A 13,532-nucleotide genomic window follows, 5' to 3' on the forward strand; every position below is an offset into this window, starting at 1 on the left:
CAACCCAATGGAATGAATGTTGAATTCTCCAATTTTAGGTAACAAACCCCCTCCCCCTCCCCCCTTTGGCCTTCCCCCTTTTCCCCTTACATCTTCTTTCATCTGGCTTCACGTCATTATTTTGTTTTAAATTGCAAAGATGAATACCATAGTCACAGCCCCCCCCCCCGTCCCCCCCCCCCCCCCCCCCCCTCCGCCCCAGGTCATTAATGTTCACCAGAAATAATTGATAGTCAAGAACAGGGTAATTTTTCTACTGAGCTTTATGAACTCACTGTTTAAACATCTGCTATTGACCTCTCTCTGAGCCTATTTACCCAGTGCCCTCCAGAGAACATTGCCTTCGCATCACTCAAATTCCTTCATTGACGTTAAAAACATTGGTACAGATTTACAGGATGGTTTTGCAGACTTATCTCCCAAGGGTGACTCTATCTACATTCCGATTGATGGTCTGACCATAGGGACCGTACCTTGATGAATGTACCATCCTGTGCAGTACATGAAAGTTTTAAAGTGGCAGGATCCAATCCACTAGAATGTAACAAATCCTTCAGAGCCTCAGCATAAATCTCATACATGCACATGGAAAGAGACCACATTGCAGTGACCTGCAAATTCTGCAAGGTTGGTTGACCTAAAATTGTTACAGAAATGGAAACAAAATAGATTAATAACAAAATTGTGCAATCAAGCTATTTTGGTAGAGGTGGGCTTGTTTTATCAATAGATCGTGGAACGGTCTGAAGAAGGGTCCCAACACAAAACGTCACCCATCTTTTTTCTCCAGCGAGGCTGTGTGGCATGCTAAGTTGCTCCAGCACTTTGTGTGTTCCTTTGCTTTAATTTAGTTTAGTTTAGTTTTGCGGTATTTATTTTGTGGAATGAGCTTCCAGTGAAGGTTGTGGAGGCAGGTTCGGTTTTATCATTTAAAAATAAATTGGATAGTTATATGGACGGGAAAGGAATGGAGGGTTATGGTCTGAGTGCAGGTAGATGGGACTAGGGAAGAATACGTGTTCGGCACGGACTAGAAGGGCCGAGATGGCCTATTTCCGTGCTGTAATTGTTATATGGTTATATGGTTATATATATGGTATGATGCTGAAACGGGCCCATTGGCCCACCAAATCCTCGCCGACCAACTTTCCCCGTACACTAACACTATCCTACACACTAGGGACAATTTTATCAGAGTCAATTAATCTACAAACCTGCACATCTTTGGAATGAGGGTGGAAACCGGAATACCCGGAGAAAACCTACGTGGTCACAGGGAGAACGTGCAAACTCTGAACAGACAGCACCCGTAGTCAGGATTTAACCCAGGTCTCTGGCGCTGTAAGGAAGCATCTCCACGGCCATGCCACGCCAGCATGCCACCTTGCTGGGCCACCGTGCCACCCTAGTTTACGTTAGTTTAGTATAGAATAGCACAGCATAGGAATAGGCCCTTTGGCCCACAACATCGGTGCCGTACATGTTGCCAAGATAAACTAATCATATCTGCCTGCAAATGATTTAGTTTAGAGATACTGCATGGAAACAGGCACTTTGCCCCATTGCATACACACTGGCCGTCGATTTTACAGGGGTCAATTAACCTACTAAACCCACACTTTTGGGATTTGGGAGGAAACCGGAGCACTTGGAGAAAGCCCACGCGGTCACAGGGAGAACGCACAAACTCCACACAGACAGCATCCCAGGTCAGGATCGAACCCGGGTCTAGCATGCTGTGAGGTGGACAATCTACCAGCTGTGCCACTGTGCTGCCTTGATCCATGGCCCACGATCTACGGAAAACTAGCGTGATAACTGGGAGTCGGTGGGCTTGTAGTAGATGTCAGTCGATGGTCTGTCCCTGTGATGGAGACAGAAACATTAAGAAAGGGGAGCGAGGTGTCAGAGATAATCCAAGTGAATTTGAGGGCAGAAGTAAAGTTAATGAAATTAATTAGTTCCGCAGGGATGCGGAGGCTTAGTTTAGTTTAGAGAGACCGTGCGGAAACATGGCCTTCGGCCCACCGAGTCTGCACTGACCAGCGATCCCCACACATTAACACTACCATACACACACTAGGGACAATTTACATACCAAGCCAATTAACCTACAAATCTTTACATCTGTGGAGTGTGTGAGGAAACCGAAGATCTTGGAGAAAACCCACGATGTCACGGGGAGAACGTACAAACTTCATACAGAAAGCACCCGTGGTCAGGATCGAACTCGGGTCTCTGACACTGCAAGCGCTGTCAGGCAGCAACTCTAACCATGCCGCCTTAAGGAAGCCTGTGCTATAACACAATAGTTACAACCACTTCGCCATAGGTGGTACAGTGGTGATGCTGGTAGAGCCACTGCCGCACAGCGCAAGGTACCTGGTTCGATCCTGACCTCGGGTGGAATTTACACATTCTCCCTGTGACCACGTGGGTTTCCTCCGGATGCACAGGTTTCCGGCCACATCCCAAAAATGTGCAGGTTTGTTGGTTAATCGGCCTCTGTAAATTGTCCCCTGGTGTGTAGGGAGCGGATGGGAAGGTGAGACAACATAGAATGTGTGATCAATGGCCGGCATAGACTCAGTGGTCCAAATAGCTGTCAGAACCAAACAACTCACCAAAGACGTAATCAATCGTTAGGGGTATGATTGCATATCGGTCATTCTTTTCTCCGATTAGTGTGTGCGTCTTCCCAGAGTTAGTTTCACCAAACACGGCGACACAGACATTCATTCCTTCCGTGAATACGTTGATCAGGGGCTCCACAGTCTTGGTGAATATCTCCCGGGTGGAAATGCTCGGGTCGAAGACCTCCTGAAAACTGGAGGAAGGAAAGCACCCACGGTGAGGATTGGAATGACTGGAATGACTCTGGTAACTTGGGAGGAGGAGGAGGAGGGGCGTGCTACAGTCAGGGATCCGGGGTTGGGAGATGTGTTTGCCCCAAGGGTGATTTTTGTATTTGTTTTTAGTTGTAGAGATATAGCACGGAAGCAGGCCCTTCAGCCCACCGAATCCTCGCCGACCAGCAATCCCCACCCCACCCCCACACGAACACTACCCTACGCACACAAGGGGCGAAATCCAATTTTACCGAGTCAATTAACCTACAAACCTGCACATCTTTGGAGTGTGGGAGGAAACCGGAGCACCCGGTGTAAACCCACGCAGGTCACGGGGAGAATGTACAAACTCTGTACAGACAAGCGCCCGTTGTCAGGATCGAACCCGGGTCCCAGGCGCTGTAAGGCAGCAACTCTACCACTGCGCGAGCGTGACACCCTACTGTTAACCCAGGGCAATGAATCAAAGTAGTCAAATAGATTAGGAGTTGCATCCTGACCCCAACCTGATGCTGAGAGAGGAATCGGGCCATTTTTCCTTTAACCAGCAAAAGGCAGAGACAAAGAAACATGGAAACATAGAAACATAGAAAATAGATGCAGGAGTAGCCATTCTGCCCTTCGAGCCTGCACCGCCATTCAATATGATCATGGCTGATCGTCCAAATCAATATCCCGTACCTGCCTTCTCTCCATACCCCCTGATCCCTTTAGCCACAAGGGCCACATCTTAAATCCAGCCAATGAACTGGCCTCAACTACCTTCTGTGGCAGAGAATTCCACAGATTCACCTCTCTCTGTGTAAAAAATGATTTTCTCATCTCGGTCCTAAAAGACTTCCCTCTTATCCTTAAACTGCGACCCCTGGTTCTGGACTTCCCCAAAATCGGGAATAATCTTCCTGCATCTAGCCTGTCCAACCCCTTAAGAATTTTGTAAGTTTCTATAAGATCCCCCCTCAATCTTCTAAATTCTAGCGAGTACAAGCCGAGTCTCTCCATGTAACGATGTAGTGGGTAAATCTGGTTGTCGTTGTGAAATATTTATATCTTTAGTTTCTCAATGCTTAATTTTGGACATTGGAAATTACAAGATTGGTGAAAATGCTCTTTCCCTGCCCATGATGTACCTGCAGGAGGCACCTCCTCCCAATGTTGTGTAGATGGTCTTGCCTTCGGCCGACGTCTGCAGGCTGTGTCCTTGTTCCGGTCTTCGTGCCGGTCGGATCCGACCCACAACATCAATGTTCATAATGTGGCCTAGGAAGATCAAAGTGCTAGAGTAAATCAGCAGGTCAGGCAGCATCTGTGGAAAACGAGGATAGTTGGCGTTTCGGGTTGAGACCGCTGTTCAGACTGAGAGTCAGGGGAGGGAAACTAGAGGTATGGAAAGGTACAGAACAAATCCGGCACCGATGACCCAGGAAGGGTGGCCGTGAAAGAGGCGATAATGAAGGGATACGAACTGTGGAACTGGCATGGTAGTGCTAGCTTCACTGTGCAGGAAGGAACTGCAGGTGCCAGTTTAAACCAAAGGTCGACACTAAAAGCTGGAGTAACTTAGCAGGTCAGGCTGCGTTTCTGGAGAAAGGGATAGGTGACGTTTCAAGTCAAGACCCTTCTTCAGACTGAGAGTCAGTGGGAAAGCCCAAAATGTCACCTATTCCTTTTCTCCAGAGATGCTGCCCGACCCGCTGAGTTACTTCAGCATTTTGTGACATAGTGTCTATCTTTGGTTTAAACTAACATCTGCAGTTCCTTCCTGTACATTGAAACTGCTGCAGTACTGCCATTTGGGAAATACTTCCTCACTCTGCAGGGCACGGTGGTGCAGCGGTAGAGTTGCTGCCTTACAGCGGCAGAGACCCGGGTTTAATCCTGACTACTGGTGCTGTCTGTATCGGTCGTCCTTTGTCCCGTTGAGTACAGGCCGACCCATCCATTTTACGGAGACCAATTGACCCACAAGCCCACACATCTTTGGGACGTGGGAGGAAGATGGAGCCTCGTGGCACAGTGGTGGAGTTGCTGCTTTACAGCATGAGAGACACGTGTTCTGTGCTGTCTGTACGGAGTTTGTACATTCTCCCTGTGACCACGTGGGTTTTCTCTCACTTTCAAAAGACTGGGCGAATTTTTAGGTTAATTGACTTCTGCAAATTGTCCTTCATGTGTTGGATACACTAGGCCCTGTTTCCACACAGTGTCTCTAAACTAAACTATCCTGAGGAAAATATTAAAAGCTATTATTCAAGGCATTATGGCAAGACACAGAGAGAAATTAAAGGCAATCAGGCAAAGCCCACATAGTTTAGTGAAATAGCAATTATGTTTGACTAAGTAATAGAGTTTTTTTGTGGAAGAAAAGTGATGAAGATAAAGGGGAACCAGAGAGTGAGCTCTATATAGATCCCCAGAGAGCATTGATAAGATACTGTTTCAAAGCTTTGGGAGGAAAATAATATCTCATTGTGTGGGAGGTAAAATATTATAATGGAGAGCTGAAAGACTCGCTGATAGGAAAAAGAGGGCATGCGTAAATCATTCCTTCTCTGGTAGAAGAGATTTAATGTGTTGTGTCTTGGACTCAACTTCGCACAATCTCCATAAATGATTTGGATGAGTGCATATGTTTGCTAAATTGGGAAAACCGGTTGTGTTGAGGACATAGTGGTTGAGTAGCTGCCTCACAGAGCCAGAGATCTGGGTTCGATCCTGACTCTGGGTGCAGTCTTTGTGGAGTTTGTACGTTCTCCCCATGACCGCATGCGTTTTTTATGCGGGTTCTCTGGTTTCGTCCCGCATTTCAAAGATGTGCCATTTGTAGGTTAATTGGCTTCTGTAAGTTCTCTCCAGTGTGCAGGATAGAACAGGTGTAGGGGTGATTGCCAGTTGCCACAGGCTCAGTGGGCCAAAGGACCTGTTTCCAGTCTAATTTGTAACTAAACATAAAGATAGATAGATAGATATAATTTATTGCCACACAACCAGAGTCGGTGGAAATTTGGGTTGTCAGCAGCAGTACAATAATAAAGAACACACAACCACAATAAAACTGTAACACAAACATCCACCACAGCATTCATCACTGTGGTAGAAGGCACAAAATTTGGCCAGTCCTCCTCCATTTCCCCCCCGTGGACAGGACCAGAGTCCAGAGTCAGTCCAGGATCGGCTCTTCCTCACCGGAGACCGCGGCTTTAAGATGGTGTAGGCCGAGGCCGGCGGTTGAGATTTAAAGTCTCCGCCGCAGCCAGAAGCACCGTAGACTGCAGGGCCGGCAAGCAAAGCTCCCCTCCAGGGGTGATGGTAAGTCCATGCCGGGCCCACGGTAGAAGTTGGCCGCGGGCCGGCAGTGATGGCTTCTTCTTCCCCCGGGTCCCCCACGAGGGATCCCGGGCTGTAGACGCCGCACCAGCTGGAACTCTGCAGACCGCGACTTCAGGCTGCCCCGGGCCAGCGAAACGGAGCGCTCCCCTCCAGCGAGCCCCAGCGAGGGCTCACCCGCTCCACGCCGAGAGTCCACGCTGCGCCTGCCACTGAAGCCCCAGGCGCGTCTCCGGGAAAGGCCGCACGATCCTCGCTGTTAGGCCACGGGGGAGGCGACCTGGAAAAACTCGCCTCTCCATGGAGGAGGCGGCCAAAGCGGTTTCCCCCTTACCCCCCCACACCACCCCCCACACAAAACACACAAAGAAACACAAAATACATTCTAAAAAATAAAAAAAGGTTGAAAAAACTGACGCGCTGCTGACATGGCTGCTGCCAGAGCAGCGCCCCCTACAGAAGTGGTAGCAGAACAATGCAAACAGGTTGCGTGAGCAGACAATGCAGACAAGCAGGTAATGTATCATTTTTGACGGGGAAAAGAAAAAGAGAACATATCTTCTAAACGGTGACAATACGTAGATTTCTCTGACATCCTATTTCTTGACTTACAAAAGATTTGTCTGCAGGTAAACCAAATAATTAGGAAACACTACAGAATGCTATCATTTATTGCTGGGGCTTTTGAATACAAAATTAGGTTATGTTCAGTTAGACTAGTTGTGGGTGAGACAGCATTTGTGCTACTGTGTACAATATTGGTCATCTAATTTAAGGAGGAAGCAGTTCAGGGAAGGATTATTAAACTAATACCTGAGAATATTTAACAATAAGGAACTTCAGATGCTGGTTTAAACCAAAGAAAGACACAAAGTGCTGGAGTAACTCAGTGGGTTAGACAACATCTATGGAGAACATGGATGGGTGACGTTTCAGGTCGGGACCCTTCTTCAGCCTGATTACAGTGGGTTGGTGAAGAAAGCTGGAAAATAGGAGGGGCAGGACAGAACATGGCTGGTTATAGGTGAACACAGGTGAGGGGGTTATATGATAGGCAGGTTGCTGGACAAATACTAGAGATGAAAAGACAGGTGTGAGGCCAGAGAGGATAAAGAGTTGCAAATTGTGGAAACCCGGGTTCGATACTGACTACGGGTGATGTCTGTATCTGTACATTCTCACCGTGATCTGCGTGGGTTTTCTCCGAGATATTCGGATTCCTCCCACACTCCAAAGACGTACAGGTATGTAGGTTAATTGGCTTGGTATATGTGTAGATTGTCTTTCATGTGTGTAGGATAGTGTTAATGTGTGGGGATCGCTGGTCGGTGCGGACTCAGTCTGCTAAAGAGCCTGTTTCCGCGCCGTATCTCTAAACTAAAAACGAAACAGTCACCTCAGCGGTGATTTTAGTGCCTGGCAGACCAGGCCCGAGGGGCAGTGTGGCCTACGTAAGCTCCTAATTTGCAAGTACTGAGGGATGAACATTAAATGCTGGCATTTCCAGTGACATCCGTATGGCAAGAACAAATAGAGACCAAACTGACGCTGAGGCCATTCTCTGTGTAGGTTTATATAGTTTTGTTTATTGCCACATGTACCGAGGCACAGTGTCAACAAGTCAGCGAAAAGACAATATATGATTACAATCGAGCCATTTACAGTGTGCAGATACATCATAAGGGAATAACGTTTAGTACAAGATAAAGTCAGTAAAGTCCGAGGCTCTCCAATCAGGTAGACAGTAGTTTCCTGGGGGTTAAGTCAGTGAAGCCTGCAGCCTAAGATAACTCAACGTGAACCAAAATCAAACGCTTCACCTCCAAACATGGCTCTCTTTGCCAATTTCCCCACCCACTTCACCCCACAGTGCAACCAACATTTAATATAAACATAACCTTACCTTTGAGCCTTAAGAGCTGGGCTGTTTGTAAAGATTTTGATCTTTTTGTCTTTTGTTTCTTGGCTTCCAGTCACAGCAGTGTGTCATATGTGTTCTGCTGTTCCCTTGGCAACACCAGAAGGAGGAAAAATGCACCACCTCCTAATTCTAATGGAAGGGATCCAGCCCACTCCAATTGTTCTAGGCTTTAGCCGCTCACCAGTGCCCTCTAGGTAGGATGACCCACAATCCCAATTGCAGTGGTAATTATGGGGCGAATAACACTTTCGGAGAAATATTTAGGCCTTCAACCTGGTGCCGACCTGTGATCAAACTCTTTGAACTTGCACTCCCTGACAAACAGTTCTGTTCAAAATGGGAAAGCAGAAATTACTCGTGGGGATAACAGAATAGGCTGACTTGACAATCTAAACATACCACCCATTGCGGCATTTAATTCTTCGTATAATATTACATTTCACACAAATTAAACTCTGATGAAGTTCATCAGTTCAAATCCAAGTTCTGTAAATAGTTACTTATATCATCACTATAAAGAAGGGTGGATTGTCGTCTCATTAGAACAACTTGAGGTAAAACCAGGCTGATACTGCCCTGGGAAAGTCCTAGCGCTCTCTGAATGGTTAATTCTAATCAGTGTGCTAACATTTTTTTTATCAAAAGCATTGTCTCGACCCGAAACGTCACCCATTCCTTCTCTCCAGTGATGCTGCCTGTTCTGCTGAGTTACTCCAGCAATTTGTGTCTACCTTCGATTTAAACCAGTATCGGCAGTTCTCTCCTGCACATTAACATTTGCAAAATGCCCAGGATTCACAAAGAATATATATTTTTATTATTTCAGAAACAATTTGAAATAAATAACCAGAGTATCCATATGACGGTCAGGGCATGGCTGTGGCCTATCATCCAGCTGTGACTGATCAGAATAGGTATTTTCAAGGTGCAATCAGCCTTGGACCTAAACCTTCCTCAAAAAAGTCAAGTCGCACAGCGGTATTGATGCTGCCTCACAGCGCCAGAGACCCAGGTTCGATCCTGACCATGGGTGCTGTCTGTATGAAGTTTGTACACTCTTCCCAAGAATACGTAGGTTTTCTCCAGGTGCTCCGGTTTCCTCCCACACTCCAAAGACATGCAGGTTTGTAGGATTCTGGGTTCTGCAGATTGTCCGTAGTGTGAGGGTGATCACTGCACTCAGCACGGACTCAGTGGGCTGAAGGGCCTTCTTCCACTTTGTATCTCTGAACTAAACTAAAAACAAACATTGGCTGTGTCTGTCAATCAGCGATGTGGATTTTAAAACTTAATATAGTCTTCAGAAGAATCTGTGAAAAGGTGAGATGGGAGAGGCGATGTGGAGATGTTTAAGAAAGACCTGAGCAGATTCAAGTCAAGAGTGTTTACTTGTCGTATGTACTGACAATGGAACAATTAAATTATTCCTTACGGCAGCATAACAGGCCTGTAACCACAACAGTCATGGATAACATATAATGAACAAAAAAAATGAATAATAATAGCCCCAATACTAGTGCAAAGTGCCCAAAGTCCTTAGTGTAACCAAAGGTAGTCCATAGTTTAGAGTTTCCTTCGTGTTTTGTAGTGTTCAGAGCTTGATGGTTGTTGAGAAGAAGCTAATTTTGAATCTCAAAAGGACACAAAGTGCTGGAGTAACTCAACAGGTCAGGCAGTATCTCTGGAGAACATGGATAGGTGTTGTTTCAGGTCTGAAGAAAGATCTCGACTAGAAACGTTACGTATCCATTTTCTCCAGAGATGCTGCCTGACCTGCTGAGTTACTCTACCATTTTGTGTTCTTTTGTGAATTTAACCAGCATCCACAGTTTCTAATTTTGAACTTGGTGGTTATGTTTTTTTCCGACTCCTATACCCTCATCCTGATAACAGGATTGGGATCGACTCAAAGCCAGAGAGAAAGGACAACATGGAGTAGAAGTGAGCTTCCTTAAACCCATCTCACAGAACACTCAGGTGTCTGAAATAGATCATAAATGATAGGAGCAGAATTAGGCCATTCGGCCCATCGTCTACTCCACCATTTAATCATGGCTGATCTATCTTGCCTTCTTAACCCCATTCTGCTGCCTTCTCCCCATAACCCCTGACACCCGTACTAATCAAGAATCTATCTATCTCTGCCGTAAAAATATCCATCGACTTGGCCTCCACAGCCTTCTGTGGCAATGATATCCACAGATTCACCACCCTCTGACTAAAGAAATTCCTCCTCTTCTCCTTCCTAAAGGAATGTCCTTTAATTCTGAGGCTATTACATCTGGTCCTAGACTCTCCCACTAGTGGAAACCTCCTCTCCACATACACTCTATCCAGGCCTTTCACTATTTGGTAAGTTTCAATGAGGTCCCCCCTCATTCATTTAAAACCCAGTAGGTAGAGGCCCAGTGCCGTTAAATGCTCATCAGATGTTAACCCACTCATTCCTGGGATCATTCTCGTAAACCTCCCCTGGAACCTCTTCAGTGCCAGCACATCCTTCCTCAGATATGTGGCCCAAAATTGCTCACAATGTTCCAAATGCGGTCTGACCAGCACCTTATAGAGACACCAAATGCTGGAGTAACTCAGCGGGTCAGGCAGTATCTCTGGAGAAAATGGGTAGGTGATGTTTCTGGTCGGGAAGGGTCTCAACCCGAAACGTCACCTATCCATATTCTCTGGAGATGCTGCCTGACCCGCTGAGCTACTCCAGCATTTTGTGTCTATTTTTGGTAAATTAGCATCTGCAGTTTCTTTTCATTGTTCAGGAATCTAGTTTTGTCTCCACTACAGCAAATAGTCGACAGTCAACTGTCCAGACCTGTGAATTTGATTCTAATGTACAAACCTTTGTGTCATCATAGCACTGAATCTATGGTGCTACAACATTCCAGATGTAGTAGATGGTTGTAATAGCGATCGCTGGCAATCAGTACTTCCAGTTAAGAATGTCGTAGATCAAAGTTAACTTTTAGGGCTGAGTTAAGGGGGAATTTCTTAAAACTGTGGGCTGTGAATCTTTGGAATTCTCTATCCCAGCGAACTGTAGGTGTTGAGTATAAACTATCTCCAAACATCAGATAAGTTTAGCAAGTGACAATTAACTACTGCTTTAGGCAATGAAGGCAATCACATTGAAAGGCAAACACAAAATGCTGGAGTAACTCAGCGGGTCAGGCAGCATCTCTGGAGAAAAAGAATAGGTGACGTTTTGTTTTGGATCAGAACTCGAAACATCACCGATTACTTTTCTCCAGAGATGCTGCCTGACCCGCTGAGTTACTCCAGGTGTTTCCCTTTCAGTTTGATTGCCTTCACATTACTCCCAGTATTTTGTGTCCATCTTCATTCTTACACATTGAAAGGCAAAGCAGACTCAAGGGATTATGGGGCTCACTCACGCTCTTATTCTTCTGTTTTCTACCAGATACCCTCACTGGGAGAATGAAGAAACAAGGAACTGCAGTTGCCGGTTGACAAAATAAAACACAAAGTGCTGGAGTAACTCGGGTTCAGGCAGCATTGCTGGAGGACGTGGATAGGTGTCATTTCAGAACGGGACTGAGTTGTGTTTCATTGCGTGAAAAATTTGGCTCTCCACATCGCATTTACATTCTCTGTGTTTAACAATATAAAACCTAAAATAATCTCAAATTCACTATAAATTAATGTTTCAGAATGAAACAGCACAGGAACGAGGCATTCGGCCCACAATGTTTGTGCTGAACATGATGCCAAGTTGAACCAATCTCATCTGCTTGCACATGATCCATATTCCTCTATTCCTCATACCTCCATGTACCGATCCCAAAGCCTCTTTAACGCCATATTGTATCTGCCTCCACCGCCACCCCTGACAATGCCTTCCACGCACCCACCTCTCTGTGTGTAAAAAACAAGTTACCCGGCATATCTCTATGAAACCTTCCCTCTCACACCTTATAGCTATTGGGCATTTCCACCCTGGGAAGAAAGGCCATAATGTCATAAGTGATAGGAGCAAAAAATCAGGCCATTCGGCCCATCACGTCAACACCGCCATTCAATCATGGCTTGACACAAAAAGCTGGAGTAACTCAGTGTGCCAGGCAGCATCTCTGGAGAGAAGTTGCCGCTGAATTACTCCAGCTTTTTGTGTCAATCTTCACTTTAAACCAGCATCTGCAGTTCCTTCCTACACATTCAATTATGGCTGATCTATCTCTCCCTCCTAACCCCATTCTCCTGCCTTTCCCCATAACTCCTGACACCCGTTCTGACTGTCATGTTTTAATGCATGTTAAAGACAAAAAAAATGATAGTTTCTCATATGAACATAATTGTGGCCATCGATTATTTACTGAGGGACAGAACTAAATACAGTACATATATTTCACTTAATGCAAAAATGCAAAAACTACAAACATGCCAAAGTGCCTTAACCGCTTTATACATGGCCGGTGACATACCAGGTTGTAGCTGATTATGACACAATGCTTTACTGAAGGGGAGAGAAAAGCAGAGAAAAAGAAGAGAGAGAGAGTGAGAGGGGGGGAGAGAGCGAGAGAGGGGAGGGAGAGGAAGAGATATGAAAGAGGGGCAAAAGGAGAGAAGCAAAAGAAAAGGGGGGAGGAGGTGAAAGATAGAGGAGAGGAAGGAGAAGCAAAAGAGAAGGGGGAAAAAACAGGAAAAAACAAACAATGTAAACACATTCAAACATGTGAGGAGTTTAAAGAGAAACAGAGAAAATGGCGGTGAACACAGTGCAGGTAGAGAACGGGAAGCCTGTACTGGACAACCAAGAAAGGTAAAGATCAAACAGTTTAACAGAGTTGTCATAAAGAAGCTAATACCCACAAATGCGCTGCAAATTAAATAGTGCCCCTGAGCTGGGTTTGTAGCTTTTAATAGTATTAACATATTTGAAATGTAGAGAAGAAAGATCTAACATATCCAAATGAAACCAAGGGTAAGAGTTGGTATTTAATATGAATTTCTAGGGAAATTATCAAATAATTATTTGTGTAACAAGGAATTATGGATGCTGGTTTACAGCGAAGATAGACACAGAATGCTGGAGTAACTCAGCAGGTCAAGCAGCATCTCTGGAGAAAAGGAATAGGTGGCATTTCAGTTTGAGATGCTACTTCAGATTGGACATATACAGGAAGAGATGTATCAACAGAGCCATCTCCATCATCAAAGACCCTTACCACCCATCGCATGACATTTTCTCCATCCTCCCATTTGGGAAGAGGTACAGGAGCATTAGCTGCAAAACCAGCAGGATGCTCCTCAGCTTCTTCCCACAGGCTATAAGACTGTTAAATGGACTTTGCCCCCTGCCAAGTATCGCGCACAAACCCCCACACTGCAGCAGAGCCACTGTTGTGCCGCTGCCGGTCGGAACGGCTGTTGAATGTTTAGTTTAGTAGAGTGTTAAATTTGTTCAT

The 13,532-nt window shown here is 45.6% G+C and overlaps 2 protein-coding genes across 4 annotated transcripts in view; one reads left to right on the top strand and one right to left on the bottom strand.

Moving 5' to 3' along the window:
• ccdc78 (coiled-coil domain containing 78) overlaps window positions 1–8,273 on the bottom strand; it is a 62,074-nt gene extending 53,801 nt beyond the window's left edge. The window contains exons 1-4 of one of the 2 annotated variants that reach the window (XM_055651713.1): window positions 8,080–8,273; window positions 3,980–4,109; window positions 2,625–2,827; window positions 474–637 (exon numbers count right to left, since the gene is read on the bottom strand). In XM_055651713.1, the coding sequence (XP_055507688.1) occupies window positions 474–637; window positions 2,625–2,827; window positions 3,980–4,101 (489 nt within the window). In that variant the 5' untranslated portion in view covers window positions 4,102–4,109; window positions 8,080–8,273. Of the gene's footprint in view, window positions 1–473; window positions 638–2,624; window positions 2,828–3,979; window positions 6,562–8,079 lie in introns of those variants that run through there. The other variant, XM_055651712.1, reaches the window with a different exon arrangement.
• Window positions 8,274–12,679: 4,406 nt separating this feature from the next.
• LOC129707004 (WW domain-binding protein 2-like) overlaps window positions 12,680–13,532 on the top strand; it is a 28,604-nt gene continuing 27,751 nt past the window's right edge. The window contains exon 1 of one of the 2 annotated variants that reach the window (XM_055651714.1): window positions 12,680–12,886. In XM_055651714.1, coding sequence (XP_055507689.1) covers window positions 12,828–12,886 — 59 coding nt within the window. In that variant the 5' untranslated portion in view covers window positions 12,680–12,827. The remainder of the gene's footprint in view (window positions 12,887–13,532) is intronic. The other variant, XM_055651715.1, reaches the window with a different exon arrangement.

This window comes from Leucoraja erinacea, chromosome 20 (assembly GCF_028641065.1).
Source record: "Leucoraja erinacea ecotype New England chromosome 20, Leri_hhj_1, whole genome shotgun sequence".
Taxonomy (NCBI): domain Eukaryota; kingdom Metazoa; phylum Chordata; class Chondrichthyes; order Rajiformes; family Rajidae; genus Leucoraja; species Leucoraja erinaceus.